General features: G+C 38.3%; 3 protein-coding genes across 4 annotated transcripts in view; 1 reads left to right on the top strand and 2 right to left on the bottom strand.

The window, feature by feature from the left end:
• cers4a (ceramide synthase 4a) overlaps positions 1–8,443 on the top strand; it is a 9,085-nt gene extending 642 nt beyond the window's left edge. Inside the window, exons 2-12 of one of the 2 annotated variants that reach the window (XM_058400762.1) lie at positions 645–821; positions 1,054–1,171; positions 3,441–3,559; positions 3,651–3,708; positions 4,562–4,612; positions 5,031–5,123; positions 6,444–6,572; positions 7,422–7,528; positions 7,692–7,748; positions 7,856–8,012; positions 8,097–8,443. In XM_058400762.1, coding sequence (XP_058256745.1) covers positions 646–821; positions 1,054–1,171; positions 3,441–3,559; positions 3,651–3,708; positions 4,562–4,612; positions 5,031–5,123; positions 6,444–6,572; positions 7,422–7,528; positions 7,692–7,748; positions 7,856–8,012; positions 8,097–8,294 — 1,263 coding nt within the window. In that variant the 5' untranslated portion in view covers position 645 and the 3' untranslated portion in view covers positions 8,295–8,443. The remainder of the gene's footprint in view (positions 1–644; positions 822–1,053; positions 1,172–3,440; positions 3,560–3,650; positions 3,709–4,561; positions 4,613–5,030; positions 5,124–6,443; positions 6,573–7,421; positions 7,529–7,691; positions 7,749–7,855; positions 8,013–8,096) is intronic. The other variant, XM_058400763.1, reaches the window with a different exon arrangement.
• Positions 8,444–8,597: 154 nt separating this feature from the next.
• LOC131360362 (kelch-like protein 24) lies at positions 8,598–13,038 on the bottom strand. The gene is made up of 3 exons (XM_058400760.1): positions 11,700–13,038; positions 10,989–11,397; positions 8,598–10,775 (listed from the first exon to the last, which is right to left on the bottom strand). Exons 1-3 carry the CDS (start codon positions 12,682–12,684, stop codon positions 10,469–10,471), a joined length of 1,701 nt encoding a protein of 566 aa, XP_058256743.1. The 5' UTR covers positions 12,685–13,038; the 3' UTR covers positions 8,598–10,468.
• A 153-nt stretch (positions 13,039–13,191) lies between these two features.
• On the bottom strand, positions 13,192–21,592 carry rad23ab (RAD23 homolog A, nucleotide excision repair protein b). Its single transcript, XM_058400761.1, has 10 exons — positions 21,409–21,592; positions 20,300–20,381; positions 20,021–20,100; positions 18,785–19,326; positions 18,033–18,079; positions 17,815–17,942; positions 16,916–17,006; positions 14,915–15,075; positions 14,703–14,843; positions 13,192–13,898 (listed from the first exon to the last, which is right to left on the bottom strand). The coding sequence occupies exons 1-10, from the start codon at positions 21,475–21,477 to the stop codon at positions 13,785–13,787; spliced, it is 1,455 nt and encodes a 484-aa protein (XP_058256744.1). The 5' UTR covers positions 21,478–21,592; the 3' UTR covers positions 13,192–13,784.
• Between the last annotated feature and the right edge of the window lie 50 nt (positions 21,593–21,642).

The following is a 21,642-nucleotide window of genomic DNA, read 5'->3' on the forward strand; positions in this document are numbered from 1 at the left end:
AAAATGTTAAATGTTGTTGGTGAGCTGTGAGGGTTAAAAACCCGGGGTGTGTGTTGTTAATGGTACCGGTGACGTCACGACTTTGACCTGCTCTACCGGCTAAATCTGAGCTGTTACACAATTATACACGTCTCTTTCCTCTTTAGATTATATCTCTTCTAAGATTATATCTCTTGTGGCATATTACTATGTCCTGTCATTCATTCATGTACAGTGACAGCTATATTCGATCAGGGGCAGCAGACTGTTCCAGCTGATGTTGAGCACAGAATACCATTCCACTCTAGACTGGACAACCAGTCCATTACAGGGCAACACACACACACCCACCCACACACACACACACACACACACATCTAGGGGTAGTTTGATATCATCAATCCATCTAGCATGTTTTAGGGAGGCAGGAGGAAACCAGAGAACCCTGAGGAAACCCAGGAGGAGACTGAGAGAGCATGCAAAACTCAGCAAACTGAGCTCAGGATTAAAATAGGGACACACTGTGCCACCATGCTGGCCTTAAAATAATTGTTTCTAGGAATTATAGCTAGGATGTAAAAATATACACAGGTATATTTTGGATTGTTGTTTCCTCATCTTTCAGCATCCTCTAACAGCTCTTTATGTCTCCTGTCTGTGTGTAGGATGGAGAAGCTGCTGAATCAGTGGTTGTGGTCGGAGGAGTTCTGGCTCCCCCCAAACATTACGTGGCATGACATTGAAGGCACAACGGGGAGCAGTCACCAACCTCTTCCTCGTGACCTGCTTGTTGCACTTCCTCTGGCACTGGGGTTCATCGCTGTCCGCTTTGCTTTCGAAAGGTTAGTTGTTGCTGGTAACCTAATTGAGCTACACAACAATCAAGTGGTCCAGTTCCTGAAACTGGAGCTCACCCTGTAACTAACCTTATCACTGGATCTTCCTCATTGCCTACTCTCACCTAATGAAGCCTCTTGAATTACAAATACACACCTTGTCACTCAGTGTGTTGGGCACTGAAACATTAATTTGACTTTGACAAATATTTTAATGCTAATCTCTCTGTTTTTTCAGGGTGGTGGCTCTACCCCTAAGCAGGAAGCTGGGAGTGTTTGACAGGGTGCAGGTCCGAGTGCCACACAATCCCAAGCTGGAGGCTTTTTACTCACAGAGGAAGAAACACTTTACACAGGTCAGTGAAGAATAATGGTGAATAATGAGTGGAGAGAGTAAGAGTTCATGTTGCTCCAAACATATCACACACATAAGAAGGGTTTTGGCCTTGTTACTGTTCGTGTGTGTAAAATTTGTCCATTTAAAGAGCTGTTAAGAAGCTGAATGAATGGATATTTGAACAAAGAATGAATTATCTAGCTAACACTATAATTTACATTAATAATTATAAATGGCTAAGAACTATTTCCATATGACATGACTCATGAGTAATAGAGTCATCTATCACTTTAATGTTCATGTTTTAATTTATTTAAATTTTTACTTATACAAATACATATTAATATTTCAATAACTGGAGCATTGTATAGTGCCATAATAGCTCAAATACCTGAGCTTCAGTCTTGAGTAGCAGCATCGTGCAAAGTAGTTTAGTTAGTTTCAAAATAAAGACAATATTCATGAACCACCATTTTGCTCTCAGCCTAAGTGTGTGAAACAAAGTATAATAAACATGATTAATGACTAAAATGGGTTTTTTCAGTTTACACTAAATCCACATGTCTAATGATGTTAATAATTATTGGGAGATTATAGCTATCAGATTATAGCTATACATGCCTAAATCACACAGTCCCCCTGAAAGGCATTGTATGACACATACCACTTCTTAATAAAATGATGGAATCAGAGTTTATTTTACAAAACAAATATACAAATCATGCTGAAATTACATAACAACCTGAATCACTTAATAACTGTGTGGTTCTGAGAAAAGTGGATGCCACCTTCACTTGTATGCATAGCCTCCCGGTGGTCCAGCAGCAGGATCCTGCGCTCTCATTGCCATGGCTTGGGTCCGATAACCCATCCACTGAAGAGTTAACTCTTAAGTGCCAGTCCCAAGCCCAGATAAAGTGGGATCTGATAAAATCCAGATAAAATCTGGTGTGAAACCTGTGCCATATCAAAACATGCAGACCAAATGATCCGCCATGGCGAACCCGAACAGGAAGCAGTCAAAAGAACAACAACCATAACATTTCACTGTATGCATCTATTTCCTATATGAATGCTGCTGTTAACCTGTCATAAATTCCCAGGAAATTCCCAATGTAGTACCAGTAGTGTGACTCGCTCACAGGCTACAATGAGGCATAACCCGCTCACTTACATGTGTAAGATTGTAGAGGCTTTGTATGTGATTTGTGTGTCCATGTCACTCAAAGCAACCTTGCATACTTTATTCATCAGCTTTTTCTTCTAAAAATAAGACTGAAGTGTGACCTATTTTCAATTGCTTAGTGTGCTGTGATATAAAGGAGCATTCTTTGTTCTGCATGTATTCTTGCTTATTTGCAAACCTCATATTTTCATGTTCAGTTTGCTCATGGTTCATATGCTCAATGTTGAGCATAGCAATTATTAATTTTAGTCTGGATTCAACACAGTCATATTCTTCCTGCTCTGAGTTAACCACGAGTGACCTTTAAAGCGCATATAAGCAAACAATAAACCATGCACCTTTAAGGAAATAAAATCAACAACGGAGTGGTGTACAACCATTACAGACACTCTGGAGTGTCTTCTAACATAGCAGAATGCAAACAATTACACATTTGTAATTTTAACAAATCTAACTGTGTTAAGGACAACATCTTTTTTTTAAGCTTTTGGAGTTTTTAAATCCTTTTTTATCCTTTTATCACCTACATTATAACAGCTATAAACAGTTATTCTCTCATCATTTCTATTTTTTAGTTAATTGACAAAAAATGCAGCTTCTCGTGTTATTAAATCCACACATTACTTTTTGCCATGCAGACTTCTCCTGCCACAAATCCTTTAATGAACAGCTTTCCATTTGACTAAAAAGAATCCTGAAACTGGAGTCTTCTTACAATCCCTTATTGTTCCTCATTCCTACAAAATTCTTGATCATGATTTTACAGCTTCCATTATAAAAATTACTTTAAAAATGTGTTTTAGAGTTAAATTATTCGTGCCTCTGCTATGCAACTAGTTATAGAAATGAAAATATGTTAGAACAATCACAGTGTGATTTGCCTTGTAGCCAGAACATCCAGCAGAGGTGCTGTTTAAGAAAACTAATCAAAACCTTCTGACCAATCAGAAATGAAAATTTAATACCCCCAATGCTAAAGGCCATATGCTTATCTCGGACTTAGTACAGGTGTCATGTTTTTATTAGCCGTCAGAAATTACATTAACTTGGTTGCTGTAATAGCAACATACCATAGGTAACAGTGTTATTTACTTCCACTCAGAGTGAGCTCATGGGTCTAGAGAAGCATTGTGGCCTCACGCAACGTCAGATTCATAACTGGCTCAGGCTTCGCCGCAACCAGGATAAGCCGAGCAACACCAAGAAGTTCTGTGAAGCTTCGTGAGTACATTCTGTCTCTTCACACACTTAACATGATTAAGTTGAGCGGAGTCATGGTGATATATTTCAAACACTGTGTGTTTGTTTTCAGGTGGAGGTTTGTTTTCTACCTCATCGCATTCATGGCAGGACTCGCTGTCTTGATTGATGTGAGACATCAGAGGCATCCCCTTTTTCTTTCTGGGAAATTTAATTCAGAGAATTAGCCTGTAAATATGACACTGAAATGATTTTGTAGTATATTTAGATTTATATACATTGACCAGGCATAACATTATGACCACATGCCTAACATTGTGTTGGTCCCCCTTTTGGTGCCAAAAAACATTAAACTGCGATGCACTGTGTATTCTGACACCTTTCCCAGGGAGTTTTTCCTTGCCACCGTCACCACAGGCTTGCTCATTAGGGATAAAATAGTTTAATTATTAAATTTAATGATTTACTCTTATTTTATTTTATTTTATTTTATTTTATTTTATTTTATTTTATTTTATTTTATTTTATTTTATTTTATTTTATTTTATTTTATTTTATTTTCCCCCTCCCCTTTCTCTGTTTTTCTTCTTTTGTAAAGCTACTTTGAGACAATGTTCATTGTAAAAGGCGCTATACAAAATAAATTGAATTGAATTGAATTTCTATCAGAACTCGCTCAAATCCTTACGCTTGCCCATTTTTCCTGCTTCTAACACATCAACTTTGAGGACAAAATGTTCACTTGCTGCCTAATATATCCCACCCACTAACAGGTGCCATGATGAGGACATCATCAGTGTTATTCACGTCACTGCTCATAATGTTATGCCTGATCGGTGTATATATTCATATTTAGTAGATTACTGTATAGCGTCCCGTGATCTGTCAGACTATATACAAACTCTTCTTGATAATTGCTCTTCTCTTGAATATTAGGATTTAGCACACATACTAAACAAGTCTGACATTAATTAACATTCTGTTTTCATAAGCATGTTGAATTATTTTCTTTCTCTCCCACAGACAGCCTGGTTTTGGGACCACCGGGAGTGCTGGCGTGGATACCCCAAACAAGTGTGTGGTGTTTGCATTTTGTCTCATTAAATGTAAAAAAAATGTAATAAGAAAAGCACAGCTTTGCTTTTTTTTAAAGCAGCACATGGAAAATAAATCATGCAAAGGAGTTTATTTATAGCTACCAGTTTTACGTTGTGCAAACTTTTTGTTTTTTGAACTTTTTGAATTTTGAACTTGGCTTAATAACACATCCGAGACAATGTATGTGTGAGACCCTGAACAATATAGAAAGTCTCATGATTTAGGCATGCAGTTTGTCCTAAATTGGTAGAAGGATTAAAATGTGGTGGATTGAGAACATAAAACAATAGGAAAAAGAGCTGAACAGGTAAATATACACATGTGTGTTGTTCATGTCTCAGTCATTTTTTATTTCTCACTCTGTCTCTGTCTTTTGGTTTGTGCCTCATTGTAGCCTGTGGCCAAGTCGCACTATTGGTACTACATTCTGGAGCTCAGCTTCTACTGGTCATTGCTGCTGTGTGTCTCTGTGGACGTCAAGCGCAAAGTGAGCATCTTTGTATCTTTCTTTTTGTATCATTTGATCAGATTTGTATTTAGAATTTTTATCTTAATACTGACAACAGACAACCATTGGTGGAAAAGTGAAAGAATTGTGTTCTCTACACCTGTCAGCACCAAAGAAGGAATGCATGGCATCTGTGCTTGTTGGTTATAGGGAAAATGGTGTATCACTGTTACAGAAACAAAAGGCAGACGATCTTTATCAGAGCTGACAGATATGGAGGCTACACCTACTTCATGGAGAGTGACAGGTCCATTCAGAAGGAGGTCCTGTACAATTGTCACTTATACTAAATGGAGGCATGGCCATGATCGGGCAGTTACAATATAACAGCATTGTATTTTATTTAAACTGAACTGGCTTCTTAAAATATAGATCTCATACATCAGATCATACATCAACTACTGATCTTTTTATGGGCATTATGGTGGATGGGGAATTGCCTAGACAATAGTTAAAAGATGTTAAACCTACATAGATTAGAGGAAGCAGGTACAGAAACTGCATATACAGCATGCATCATAAGAAATGTGTACTGTCTTCAGCTTTCCACACTGACTAGTGATTCATATTGTAAATCAGTTATGTAGGTATCTTGTGGCTCATCAGAAATCATTACTAGGTCAAAGCACCTATGAGTGTGAATGTACACATTGCTGTAGGTTCAAGTGTTACTGAACTGTGGTTATAATGAGATGAAGAGAAAAGGCCCTACATGGGTAGTCTAAAGATTGTTGTGACATTACTGCTGATGGTACCAAATGGTTACCCTAAAGATAGCTGTGGATCGTCTTAATTGGATAGCCTGAAGATTGCACTTGCTGAAACCTATGACCAAGATTCATTCATTCAGTAGATAACCTGGATACTATCTGTAGATTTAATGCCAACGGACTCTAATAAACTAAACAATGACTCAGATGCTAGTACTCAAGATCTTTTAACACACTCACTACTGACTGATATTATTTGAAGTATCGTGTTATACAGTAGATGATGTTCCCATTTCAGTGTGTTTCCTCTTCTGGTTTCTCATGTTGTGTCGGCTGAGTTTTTCCTTGCCACTGTCACCTCTGCCTTACTCATTAGTGATCTAAATCTATATTAGCATTTAGGATTTAGGCACAGTTAAAAAAAAGCCACAGGAAAATGAGAACTTACAAATGTTACTATATACATGAAAATTAAACTATTTACATAGAATTAAAACATTTTCAGACAGCTGTTTCCTTTGAAAACTGTAATAATGGTTTGAAGCTAAACTAAAGCTGTCCTGTAATCTGTCATGTCGGTTGCCTGCAGGACTTCAAAGAGCAGATCATCCATCACATTGCCACCGTCTCACTGATTAGCTTCTCCTACTGTGACAACTACATTCGGGTTGGTACAGTTGTGATGCTGCTGCACGATTCATCTGACTTCCTGTTGGAGGTATTCCAAATTACATTCTGCTCATTCCAAGTGACTATTTTTTTTCCAAAACCTGCATTACCACTGTTTCTTCCCATGACAAAAATAGTATCTAATAATTTGAACCATGTGCAGGTGGCGTATACTTTAGCCAGTTTTTTTTTAACCAGTTTGTGCAGTACATTATGAATAAATGATGTCTGCATGTCCTTTACCAGACTACTGAGGACAGTTCTAAACTTGTGTAACACTTACATTACATTACAAAGTTATATTAAACCACCTCACCACTAACAAATTATTTCCCAGGAAACTGTCCATAATGTACACTATAAAGAACTTCAGTGTTATATCAGGAATAAAAGATAATAATAAAAAAAGATTAAGCAAAAAAAAACAACAGGATGTGGGCATTCTGTTATAGAGAAATAATCAACAACAGGATAAAGTGATGCAGTAGGCCACAAAGCGAAGTTACTGTAACCACCCTGAAGTTCATTCCTCTTATACCACAGCAATTTACCAGTGATTACAAAATTGTGTTTTATAATTAAGTGTTAAATAAGTGTTTTTAGTAAGTAGTTATGATAAAAGTTAGTTCCTGTTATTCTCCTATCCTGCTTTAAATAGTTGAAAGAAAAAAGTTCCTTCAAATTTAACAAACCCCTAAAGGTTTCCTGTGACAGATAATCAAGCTTTAAATCTATTTAATGGCTTTTCCTGTATTCCTACTACCCCAGTTACGCTTTTTAATTTTTTAAAAAATTAAAAAATTTTTAAAAAAATTTTTGTGTTTATTTTTTGATATTTTGACCTGTAGGAAGTTTGAAGTATTTTTAAGGCTCATTCCTTTTCTTATTGTGTTCACAGTCTGCTAAGATGTTTAACTACGCTGGCTGGAAGAAGACATGTGACAGTCTGTTTGTTGTTTTTGCTGTCGTTTTCCTGGGAACTCGCCTTTTTGTCTTTCCTTGCAGGTAAATGTACAGTTGCTAATTGTCTAAGGAAGCTAGTACTTTGTCTAGTACTTAATATGTAAATTAAACTTAATTATATTTTAAGCAAGTAAGGTTTACCAATCATATAATATGCTGTAGACTTCACTATTGTTTTTTATTGAAAAAAAAAATCGCTGGACAGTCCTCACCCACATGAGACATCACCATTCCCACAAGAGACAAACTGCAATTGGCACAGGTGACATGTTCCTCGCTAGTCTGAACACAAGAGACTTGAGAGTAGGTGACTCACAATTTGGTTCTTAGATCATTTTACTTGGCTAAACGTGTTCCTTTTCCCACCAGGGTGCTCTACTCAACTTTTGTGGAGTCACTGAATTTCTTCAAGCCATTTCCTGCTTATTACCTCTTCAATGGCCTCCTGCTGGTGCTCCAGGCACTGCACATTTTCTGGGCTAATCTCATTCTAAGGATGCTCTACAAATTCGTCTTCTTGGGCAAAGTATGGAATATTACCAAACGTTGTTAATGATGTAACAGGCAATATCAATACTACTGACCTCATAACATTTTGTACTATACTCAGGTGGAGAGGGATGAGCGGAGTGATGAGAGCGATGTCGAGGAGGAGGGAGAGGACAACGGCATGGAGGAAGAGTGTTGCTGGGAGCAGAACAAGGGAACACTTAACTCCAAGCTCACCTCATTGGCTAACAACTGTGTTCTCAACAACCTGACCCATCAGAGGAGAAACATGAACAGCAGACTGCCCAAAGCCAGATAGTATTCCTCCTCCACTTCACTCCAGATCCCTACATAAAAAAAGATACGAGTATTTGTATGCAATGTTTTAACCTAAGGAATAAGTTAGACTTTAGGTATAATGGATTCTTGAAATCTTTTTATTTCTCATTAAAGGTGCACAGCAGTCTATACTTTATGTTTTAAAGGGATACACGAAGTCTTTTTAAACCCAATTCCTATCCATTGCATATAGTGTGCATGTGTACTTACCACAAGTAATCAGTTTGACAAAGTGTGGCTTTATAATGTGAATTAAATAATACGACGTTTACACAGTGCACGTTTTAGGATGAGGCAGGAAGTAGTTTTATTCAAGACTGGAGCAAACATCCATTCTGTTCTTAGTACAGGAACACTCATTCATGGCACTAACAACAGACATGTAGTACATAGCAGTATAGAGGAGTTAGGTTAAAAAAAACTTATATATACTTATTAACTTCATATGTCAGAATAAGAAAATAAGATATATAAGAAGAGTTAATTGGGAAATATATCCAACGTATGGACTGCATTACATTCCTAGCAAGAAATAATACCCTACAAAGTAGCTCAGAAAGACTTTGTATATGAACTAAATGTTGTTTAATTGTATGTTCTTAATGGAGTTATTCAGTATTATATATAGCAGTTAGGTAGCGTTTTCTAACAGAGGGATATCTGAATTTCATTCTTTGTACTGTTTTGAATTTTCACAATAGGATTCCCGGTATGGCATAAGGCTTACCTTGTTAAAGTAGCCTGAATTATCACCATTTTTTTTGCCTCAGCTCACCTAGTGATGGACTCAGCACTGACTTGGCAACTTCTCTCTGTAAACAATGGCTTTCATAAATTATTGATTCATGGGATCTCTGCGCTTTGCACTTTGCAGACCAGCTTGCTCAGCTCTTTCTGTGGTAATTGCAGCTCAGATTGCCTTACAAGACCAAAGGATTCCATTTTGTGTCCACATAATCTGAGCAGTGTGTTTGCTCTTAGACTTTTAGTCATCTTATTATTACCGATAATAGAAATAATACCATTGCCAGATCATTTGGAGTGGACTTTTACATTTTTAAAACAGATTGGCTTTGAAACTGCTAGGTAAAATAGTTTAAATAGAAGTAGATTAGCTTTCGTAGCTCAGTTTGTTCTCAGCTCCAACCAGCATTTACAAGAAGTTCAGGAGCTGATGGGAACAAATCATCCATACCAACATTTAAGCACAGTTTCATAGGTGTCCTTACCTAGATCAGCAAATGAATAATTTGGTCAAAAAGTGTTAACAAGGCTAGCAAAAGTGGCCATGCTGTTCCAGTTTTTATTTAGTATGATTAAACAATGGCTTGGATACTGATGTATATATTATATTTTATTCTGAACGTATTGTTCTGCTGATGGTAACATAATGGCCTCCTGAGTACTTGAGTTTACTTTGCAAAAAGGGCATTAAAGAGGAAGTGGTTTGTATTGGCTATCCAATAGACATGTGCTGCTTCTAATGCAGGTGCTTACTTGGCTTGTCTGATGTTATTTGCACTGTAGTCATAACTGATGTTTCTGCTTATGAGCCACTGTCTGCAGGGCTTTGTCTTAAGAACCGTCTTAAGAGTACAAGGCTGGCCTGGGGTCAGTTTTGTCTTTAATGTCCTAGCAATAGGAATACACTGTGGAGCTGATCCTGAATCATCAATCTCTGAGAAATTGACATACATGTGCCCTTGTTCTTAACTGACTTGTACTTTCTTGTAAAAGTAATATTGTTTTTAGTTACTTTGTTCAGTAGTTGAAGTAGTAGTAGTAGTAGTCATTTATTTTGTAGTGATACCAGACAGGGAGATTATTGGTAAGTCTGTGGGGAAAAATGAATGAGTATAGTGGTGAAAAGCCACAAGAAGTTGATACATGCTCCAGTTATATTCTGTCCACTTTCTGAATAAATAGAGCAGTGCTAAAACATTCACTCCAGCTTTTGCTTATTGACAGGACCTGACTATTTTATAAAAATTTGCTATTGAAAAAGTTTGTGGTATTTACTAATCATGCGTCTAAAAGAAATTATGTATAAGAAAAAATTGTGAAGTAACACGTAATAGACCTGAAGAACGGTGCAAAATGGTATTGTTATTAAAGTAACAAATTACAACTGAATCTTCACCGATTTGTCAGGATTCATCTGTTCAGCAAGCGGACTGTGACACAGCCTCGTATGGGGACAGGGCATGGAATTGCATCATTCATTTCAATACAAGTGTCTGTGTAAGGGTCCAAGAGAACCATGTTTGTAAAAACTTTGTTTATCTTTCTCTCACTAATCAAATAGATTTGCCCATTCACAGTAGAACAGCCAGTGAAGAATTTTCTGTCCAGAAATTCCTCTTCCAGAATAGTCCACTCATCAGTATCAACATCCAGCCGCAGAGCCTTACCTCCAAACAGATAGATGGCACCATTGAGCTCAGTAGCGAGAAGGTCATAACTAGTGATGGGTCAGAAAAAGCAAAATAAATGCCAAAGTAATATAACTGGTGTAAATGGTATGAATAAGGTATCGGGTTTTTCATATTTCTGCAGTAATTGTAGGGAATATGGCATTTTTTCGCATTAAATTGATTTGCCCCAGCACCTTATCTGTATATTTCTATTAAATATATGTATCATGTTTTGTACAACTACAATTTTCTTTCCTTACCGTGGAAATGGAGAGTAGGAGACTACATCCCACTGGTCAACCTCAGCCTTGTACCTCTGAATTCCACTGTATACTTCCCCATTTTCATCCAGACCACAAGCCACATAGATGCAGGAGCCCATGGTGACCACAGCTGCTCTTTCTACTGCCCGTATCATGGGACTAACACTGTCCCAGCAGTCTGCTCCCAACTCTAGCCTCTCCACATCAGGCACAAGCCCCTCATCCATGCTGCCTCCCAGCACAAATACCTGCCATTCGAGTGCCACTGAACAGTGGCTATGCCTGGATTTCTGCAGTGCTGGACCTTCCACCCAACGCTCATTACTGCACTCATAAATCCGAACCCAGTCCACGCTGTACCAAAGAACCTCCCGGTAGTAGCCACCAGTCACCACCACGTTGTTACCTTGGAGAAGTTGATGGTGTCGGTCAATCTTAGGTAGTGGGAGCTAAGATGTTTTATAAAATGAGTCCAATCCTGCTCCTGGAAGAGCATTCGTCTGGTTCAAATCCTAATTAAATTATTAAGTATACACTTAAGCAAAATATAGATATGTTAGTTTGGGTTGAAACTTAAATCAGCAAGAGCGTTGCTCTCCTGGAGCAGGGTTGGGTACCAGTGGACTGAACCTTTCATATATACCCATAGACTCACAGTAATGATAATGCCATGCCAGATATACAATGAGTGGTAAAAAAAATTGTTACCTACGGCTGCTACTGAGTACTGTGTTAGGCACTTCCTCTGTAAAGACGGCAGAGTCTGCCACCGTCCACTACGTGGGTTGAAATGATAAAGAGTCTGCTGGTCCTGCTCATGTGATCCCCCAAGCACAAACAGCATCTCTCTTGACCGAGTTCTGGGCATTGACCTGCCCTTGGTCCAGCTGTTGGGGATATGATCGTTCAGTTTGCAGATGAGCTTGGCACGAGGGTCTGAACTTTTCATCTTGGTCAGGAGATCTGTGATGTATGGCAAACTCAAACTTTCAGGTCTAACCAGCCCAACCAATTCTAGGAAGTCATCCTCACGACTAGGGTCATGTGTTGCCCAGCGCAAAGTAACTTCAAAAGCCAGGTCCTCCTGTGGAACGAATAGGTCATCACTAGCAAGAAGGTCAGCGATGGTTTCCTTAGAGAGGAGCATAAAGTCCTCCTCGAAAGCTATGGCTGGCAGATGGGTGAGAACCACTTCTCGTGCAGCAGCATAAAGCTCCAGACAGCCAAGCTGCCATGCATAGGCCATCATGCCTAAACAGTTGCTCAAATGTAACTCTCTCTCCAGGAACTTGCAGCACAGAAGCCTGGCTTTTTCCACCTGAAGGAAGTTTGCAGTCTCAAGAACTCCCAGGACATTCTTCCTGTCAAGATGTAATCTGAGGTTCTGTGTGTACTCCATAAGACTGCGGAAATGGTCCAAACCTACACCTTTGATTTCAATGTGCCTCTTACTGCTTTCTCGACCGCCACCAAAGAACAGTGCTCGGAAATAGGGACTCAGTTGGGCCAGTCGCTTACGGTTTACAAAGAAGGTTTCCGTCTCTACTTGGAGCACAGCATCTGGCAACAAATCTTTATCCTCCTGGATCTCTTCATAGATCTCTTTGTCATCAGTTTGGGCTTTGTTCAATAATCCATGCTTGGTCCCCAGACCCTGACATTTGCTCTCTTCCATTGGCTTTTCACAAGCCATGCCTCTGAGCTAACACTGGTAACCTTGTTGCTTGGAGTACCTCTTCTCTCTATAATATTTATAACCTCTCCTAGACCACCACTGACAGTGGGGATGGGGCAAGCATGCAAGAGAAAAACAAGGGCTAAATATAGCCACAAGCACTGCAATGTGACAAGAGGGTAAAATCATGTTGCATGGTTGTATACGCATATCTGATGTGTCCCACAGATGTCAGGATAAGTCGAGCACATTCATATAACTCATTAATACAAAGATTTAACAGAAATGTCTAGCTGATTTTTCATTTGTTTTTGAATTTTTGCTAAACTTTGACCCAAACACAGCTCTTATTCAGGCGTTCCTGTTGTATTACTTGTATTACCTGTTGTAAACCTGTAAGAGATTGTTCTCAACATAAAAAAAATGTTCTCATATGAAAAATATACATAAACATATACAGATACATAAACCTATTCAGACTTAAAGAGTTATATGCAGGTAAATTGTTATAAGAATCCAGACAAGTTTTGGCATCCCTGTTTATTTAGGTGCCTAGATAAGACACCAGACAATGTCAAAACTTTTGGCAAGAGAGAATGATTTCAATATAATTTGTTGTCTCTTCATTGGACATGTGGTAGTACTGTGTTATTTCCAATTCAAAATCATAAAATTCAGTTCTTTAAAGAATGGTACATCCCATTTTTGACTACAGATTATAGAGCACTTGTGAAAATTATAAACAAAAAAAAGCAAGACCATGTGTCACACATACTGTAAGGACACGATGAGAGCTCATACTCGGGGGGTCTTAGGGTCTTGGCAGGATTTAATAAGCAATAACTTAGAGCAGAGATAAAAACCTGCAAACTTCACACGGCACGTTCGGCGAGAACAGCAGCAGAGACACACAGCCTACTGTCTAAGTGAAATAATCTAATACAGATTCTGATCTCTGATATTAGAGTAATTCACAACATGGCTTTTCTCTCCTTTATAATGTACTCGCAGTCGCATTTAAAATCTCCTCTCAAACTCTGCCACAAGCGCACACTACACACACACTAGCACTCTCAGTCTCTCCATCGCCACCTAGGGTTTCAGTCCACGTTACACATTCACTCGTCGTCGAAGGTCTGCTGGAGCAGGAAGTTGGCTGCTAGGTTCTCGTTTTTTTCACAGGCAAAATAAGCCTGAATGACTAGTCCCTCAGGGAAGCCCAAAGCTTTTAACTGTAGAACACAGACAGAAACAAAAATGAATGAATGAATGAACAAGAGTTTGGGTAAAACCTTTTCCTATCATTATTAAATGTCAGCAATTGTCTGTAACTGCCTGTTTTAACATAAAAGCTTCTGTTAGAGCTGGCAGAAATATGAGACAATACTATTACAGCTTCAGAACACAACAGTTTGTTAAAAAGGGCTTTTAACTGGGGCTTGTAGGCAAAAATTTCACATAATATTTCCTCTTATCCCAATGGTATTTGATAAACATGTTATGTTTTTGTCTTTTGTAGTGGAAGCTTAATCACTCACAGTGACCAGAGACCATTCACTTGCAACTAGATGTGGGCGTGTCCAGTGGCACGACAAAATTAAGAAAAGTTTTATGGAAATATAAAGATTTTTTTCTTAATGTTATTCTTCTTATATTATGAAATCAATGATGTAAAATTGGATATACTGAGTCAATGATTATGTCTCAATGCATGCACTTTGCAGATTTACATTTCATTTGATTTCAAACATACAAATATTTCTTGATGCGTTCAAAATACAAACTACAGTACTGCAAGACAGGCCACTACATTTCATTAAACCCCAAATGCAGACAAGAACTGCCTACTTTAACAGGAAAAGCTTATTTGAGTGACATTGCAACCAATTAGACATTTTCCCAGAGCCAGCAAACTTGCTGCCAGATGAACAAACTCACAAAAACTGCTTTAAAAAAGTTATTAATATACTGTGAACGATGGAACACCATGAACCATGAGCTTTTAATCCAGTGAAATCTGATGTAAACACTCATACCCTCTCTATGGCCTCTTTCTCCTGCTGTGTGACCTGGATGTAGTTAGTCTGTGGAGCTCCCTGTGCCTCTGCTGCCTCTGCTTCACCTCCCAGCGGCTCATTAAGCATCTGCACAAATCGCTCCTGGTGCCGCGTGATTTGCTGTAAACAGAACTAAACACTGAGTATATGACTAGCCAACATTTGCGGCTAAAGTTCAGAGCACCAATCACCTGCAAAAGCTGAGGGTTGTCCCTTCCCAGTTGCTGCAGCAAGGCAGGGAGGAGTGCTGGGTTCTGCTGGATGATCTGACGCATTTGTTGGAACTGCGGCTGGTTCCTCAGGAACTCCAGGGGGTTAGCTGTGGTGGGTGGGGCCTGGGAGGGTGTAGCACCTGTTTACAGTATAGAGAGGGCTGTACAGGAGTGTGTCCCGGGCCCAAACAAAGCACCAGTGGACCAGAGTCAAGACTGAGCATTAGCGCAAATTGACAACTGTTGAAGTTCATTACATGTATTGTGCTCATCAGATATTTAAATTCATGTTTTGATATCACAAGTGAGCAAAGATCGGAGTGTCTTGCCCACTAATTTCTCTTTTTAATTTAAGCTCTACTTTGCTTAGAGGTAGTTGATCAAGAAAAATAAATATGGTTTCAGTTAGCTTCATTAACGTAACTGAAGTCACACAAAGAACTGGATGTGGGTTGAGGCAGAGAAATACTCTGAGTAAGGTAGACTTTCATTGCTTACTAGCTACATTAGACTCATAATTAAACATGTCTTAGCTGATTAAATTTGCTGACTACAGTCTCATCCAAAAGCACTGAAACAGCAATGTTCTTGCTATACATGTAAGTCATTTGGGTTTGAGATTAAATGATCAAAGAATTTCAGGTTTTATTGCCTGATGTTTAAATCTAGGTGTGTTAAACAACCTGTGGCAGATCACCCAATTTTTTTGGTGGGCAAATTAATTAATTAATGTAAATTATACTTTTTACACCATATTTGGTTTGCCTATCCTTTGCTTGCAATAACTGCATCAAGCTGTCGACCAACTGCATCACCAAACTTTTGCATTATTCTTTTGTGATGATTTTCATGGTACCATAGCTTTTAAAATTGTTTGCTTTGTGTGGTTTCTCCCTTCGCTCTAATCTTCACGAAAAGAAACGCTGCTCAGTTGTGGCTGGTGACTGACTTGGCCAGTCTAAAATGCTCCACTTTTCTCCCTGAAGAAGTTCTTTGTTGTGTTGTCAGTGTTTTTTGCAGATCATTTCATTCTACATACTAGGGCAGTTCCATCACTTCGGTTCAGAATTTCTCTATGTATTTCTTTGCATAGTTCAATCTGGTCTTTAAATTCTTACTGCTGATGAGTGGTTTGCATCTTGAGTTACTGCATCTACATTTCTGCTCTCAAAGTCTTTGTCAATTGGTGGACTTGTGGTACCTTCACCCCCTGCCCTGTGGAGGTTACTGATGATGCTATTTTGGGGGTTTTCCTTTACAGATATGTTTCTGTCATCAACTGACATTGTTTTTTTGTTTTGTTTTGTTTTTTTTATTTGACCAACCCGTTCAGTTTCTGTAGTTAGTACACCAATGGTTTCATTCTTTTTTAGGACATTCCAAATTGTTTTTTTTTTTTTTCAGCTTCACAACACCTTGCTTTTCTCAATCTTACAGAGCATACATGAGCAACAAGAAACACCGCTCAGTCATGTTTCAATCATTTGAAAAATGTGTAGGTTCAAACAACCGTATCAGGAAATAAATTCTGATATTCTGATTCATCATCTTAAGGTTATTTATTTATTTATATCTCAATGTATTGCAAAAACTGGCCTTGCTGTTCCAATACTTTTGGCAGGGGCCACGTTTGCTGTAAGTGAAACATCATGTACATTGTATTTTTCATATACCAGTTTTTATCGGGATGAGAATTTTTAATACATTTTGATCAATCTTGAACAATGAATCAAAACGTTTTACTTTTCTGAGCGAATTTGTCCAGTAATAACTACATGTATCTGATGTAATGTTCAAAGAATTACAAGGCGATGACTGAAGAATAGCAAAGAATTAAAAGCCTTGATGAAAGAGTGTGTAAATCTGTAGCGAAACCTGTTCACACTTCTGCCACAAAGGCGGTTTTAGAGCTACTGATTTCCCACTGATTTAGTTAAAAATAGCTAGCAAATGAATATGCTCAGGCGTATGGAGACTCACCAGTGGCTGCTGGTGGAGGTTGAGGTCTCTCTGTTTCTGCTGCAGGTCGCACTGCTTCTTGTACAGGCTGCTCTGACTCAGAAGGAATACCCTTGCAGACCACAAATCAATATGAAATATACACACTCAGCGAATGCAAATTCAAGTAAGGAACAAAAAAAATGTGGGGGTGTGCATTTACAGGACAATAACGAACAACATGGTCAGGTGATGTGGCCCAAATACAGCAGCTTTACAATTATCACCCCAAAGTTAATTATTCTCAAATTACAGTACTTCCTGAAGTGTACTGTTTCTCTTATACCACAGCAATTTGCCAGTGATTGCATGTTTTATTAACATTCTGAGAGACACATGCCTTTCATACGTTTATAGTTCTATAAACCATTGTGCCCGTATCTTTTCCTCTCGCTGTTGAGGTTAATAAGAAGTCATTTGTATTTGGAATTAGATAATTGTTCCCAAACCACTAAGCACTACTTTGAAGTCGAAGCAAGAATCATAAAGAAGAGCTTGGAAACTAGGGAATAAAACACACAATACTACTACACAAGACAAGGGGGCTAAACACAACAATGCATGACAAAAGCTGGTCAATGAGAAACCAGAACTTTACTAGTGACACAAATTAGGGAAACACCTGATATGTAAGAGTAATCAGTAAGGCATGCGGTCAAGTGACTTCCTGGGCTGCTGGGATATGGAGTCCTTTTCAGCCATTGTATGATCATTTGAGCAAATATAAACCAATTTAAAATTATCTGAATATGCACAGTTATAGAAAATTAATCAACACCTTATAACCTTCAGACTCAAGAATTCAGCAGTGCTGTGGTATAAAGACTGATGTTACGCAGTGACAAGTATTAATGATACACCAAACAAGATGTGTGTCTCACCATGAGCAGGTATTCCACTGCTCGGTCAGGATTGTTGTAGCTCGCTCTCAAGGCGGCGACAACCTGCTCCCTCTCATATCCCATGGACATGATCTCTGTCACCAAATTCTCATACGCCTGTCCTGTGACTAATCAACATGAACAAACATGATTCAACAGGACAATGTGAAGTCATAAGCTTTCTGTAATTAAAAAACTGGATAAATCAGTACGCGTACCAAGTATCGATGCTGCTTCCTCCAAAAGGCCCAGTTCATCCATAATGCTAGAGTGTTGATAAAAATGAATCCCATGTTAACTTTAGCTACATAAATTTACTTTCACTTTGCTTCTAATAGGATAAATCATCAGTGCAATACAGGAAACAAAGAAAAAAGAAAACAACGGAAACATCCACCCTGAAACACAAGAGATATGTTTAGATTGAAATATTTATGATAGGCTAAGTGATTCAGGTATTAATTTGTTGTCAGTATTTCCATTGTTTCTAGGAGAAGTAAGCAGGCATGTCTCATTATACATTATTTCCAGCAGATTTACAACGGCATTTAATATAAGATTTAAAAAAAAATCAGTAATGCCAAACATAAGCAATAACACATTAGGTTTCACTGTAAAAATGAAAAAGCAAGAGCTTCTTTTCACACACACAACATTTTCCAGTGATATTCAACATCATAATTATGAGGGATTCAGTGCAGAAGAATTACAGCAGCAGCAGAGACGTGGCTCAGCTAGTTAGCATGATGAGTGTGTTGTTGCTTATGGTGGTATTATTATAAAAGTTGGAGTGAACAGATGAGGAGGTTATAAACCTAAACAGATAAAAGTGCTTCTGCATCGTACTCTTAAGGTAGACATGGCACAAGGGCTAAATCTCACTAGCACCACTATCAGTGGCTTGTTCAACTGCATTGTGGGTAATGTAGAAAATCAACAACCAACTTGATGTACATGTCGTAGCTCATACCTGGCAGCTGAGAGAGCTGCAGTGGGGTTTGATGGCTGTTCTGGTTCGGCTCTCTGCGGCTGTTCTGCAGATGCAGCCTGGGCACTTGCACTCTCTGTCTCCACTGACTCCACACTAGCAGCAGGTTCAGCAGCAGGGGCAGCAGCAGAGGCAGCAGCAGAGGCAGTAGCAGGGGGCGCTGTGGCTGGAGGAGCAGGAGGCTCCACAGACTGCACTGGTTCAACAAGGGTGGGTGTGGGTACAGGTGCTGGAGCAGGGGCAGATGCAGGAGTGATTGTGGGTGCAGGAGCAGTTGTAGGGGTGACTGTGGGGGCAGGAGCAGTTATAGGGGTGATTGTGGGTACAGGAGCAGTTGTAGGAGTGATTATGGGTGCAGGGGCAGTTGTAGGGGTGGATACCGCAGCAGCAGAGGCAGATGTGGGGCTTGGGATGGGTACAGGGGCCGCTGGGGCAGACGGCGGGGGAGCAGGTATAGAAAGGGCCTGAGATGAAAGGTCAGGGAGAGGAATAGCAACCACAGGAGGAAGTGCTGTTGGTTTCGGCTGCAGAGATACACAACAGTTCTGATCAAACTGCAGCTAAAGACAGCAAGTAATGGCCTAGTAATAAATGAGGCTTAAGAAATTCTAATTAGTCTAAAAATCTAGAGCATTTGGCTATCATTTGGAATTCTCTACATCACTGATAGTACAGTGTATATATAGTATATATATATATAGTATATGATGAAGAAACTGACTGATAAACAAATGAAGAATAAACGGTTTATAAGTAGCTTTAATATGTTGAGTGTGCTATAAAAGCCTGCATTGTTAGAGGGGAGCCTCTAGTGACTGAACAGAGTATTACACTGCTCAATCAGGACACTGCACTGAAGAAACTTTCTTTTTATACAGTAGGGTCCAAAATCTGAGAGCACCTAGTGGAAATGCTTCTGTTTGCATTTTTTTACTACTTAAATACACAGAGTAAATACTTTAACATTAAGTAACATGAACATAACTCTTTATTTCCAATCATATATTTAAAAAAATAAATAATAAAAAAAAGTAATAAAAAGATTTTTTTAATTTAGATTAGAATTAATAGATTTTAATAAAAAAATCAATAAAATATTCAGTGTGATGTCAGACTTTGTCCCCCACTGTATGTATATAAAAAACAATAACAAGACAATAATAATAAGAATATATAAACATATTAAAAATAACAGGTATCAAACTGAAAATGTCCTACCTTAGTAACCATGACCACAACAAAGTTCTTCTCCTCTATTTTGTACTCTTTTAAAGGTATGTCATCATTCAATATTTTACCTAAAATTAATTCAAAATCAATTCATTTTTAAAGTTAATTAAACAAATCAAGCTTAAATAAATCAATTCACTTGCACAATCAATTACATAAATGTAGGAAACAATTTATACAATCAACACAAACTACACAAATGCACGAAATTCCAAAACACACAGTCAAAAGTCCAAAAAATAAGACAAACAATTTTATCTCTCTGACCTGCATAGATGAGCTTCTGTCCAGCTACAGGATAAGCATCCTGGCCCTTTTCAGATTCAATCTGCTCTTTAAGAGCTCGTACCTGAAACATGCAAGCAGTAATGGCATTTTTTTCTTTCTACGTTTTCCACAAAGCCAATATGGCAAACAGTTACTGGAAGTGTACAGACCCAGTTTAGTACAAACTTCTTACCTAAATCATTACGTGCTCACCTGAAATGATGCTATTTGGATCAGTTATGTTATTATAATATTTTCATAACATTTCATAAAGTTTCATAACATGAGAGAAGTCACCATTAAAGATATATCACCAGTATTGTCCTCAAAATCAATTAATCTGATTTAATAATGCAGAATAGTAAACTGATAAACAGTAAAAAATAAATAAATAAATAAATAAAATAATGCTTTAAGTGTGACTGATGTGATATAATAGTGTCTAATCAAATACAATATAACCAAAAATAAAGCAGCTTTTTATTAATCGTAATTTTACTTTTTCTATATCATATTATATACACTTCACATAATTAACACAATTAATTTATTCACCGTTAATGACTGCTGTCCAAAAAGCGTCTGTATGAGATTTGTATATTTTTTAAAAAAAACCTAATTTGTAAGAAAATTTATTACAAGTAAATTACATTTAATGTTTGATTAACTTTTCATCTTATTGGCCCACATTTTTTAGTGTTTAACTAGTGGCTTTTTTAAGCGGCGGAATACACATGCCTGAACAGTTATGGCATTATGAAGGCTTAATACTAAACAACTGCTTACTTCCTATATTGGTGCACTATATAGCAAATGGAATTACGGCGTTCTACACACTATGTAGTGCCCTACATGTTGTTGTCGAGCTGTTTGGAATTCCGCCTATAACGGAGCCTGGTCTAGTGTCAATAATAGTGCGTTTTCATTTCTGAGGACAAAAGTTAGTATGTTAATAACACTACACAGTAGCATTACCATGACATTATTAGTACAGAATGGGAATTTAAGGTCTGACATTTAAAAAAAATGGAATTTTAAGGCCCCATGCTTTTCTCAGACGCCTCACTAGAATATATTTACTCGAACAGTGCCAGCTAACTTCCACTTACCGTCAGCTCTTCATCTATTTGTATCTTAAAGGTCTGCTGTTGTAGAGTTTTCAGCGTGATCGTCAACATTGTTCAATAAAAGGGAGAATAAATAAACGCAGAAATTCCGTCTCCTTCGCTGTTAGCGTTAGCAGCTGCCGCGGCATTTAGATGTGACTCAGCTTTCTTCAGTGTGTGAAACGGCACCGCGGTGCAGCGCCACCTGCTGGACGCCAGCAGCAACAGCAGCGTCCC

This window comes from Hemibagrus wyckioides, linkage group LG10 (assembly GCF_019097595.1).
Source record: "Hemibagrus wyckioides isolate EC202008001 linkage group LG10, SWU_Hwy_1.0, whole genome shotgun sequence".
NCBI classification, from domain to species: domain Eukaryota; kingdom Metazoa; phylum Chordata; class Actinopteri; order Siluriformes; family Bagridae; genus Hemibagrus; species Hemibagrus wyckioides.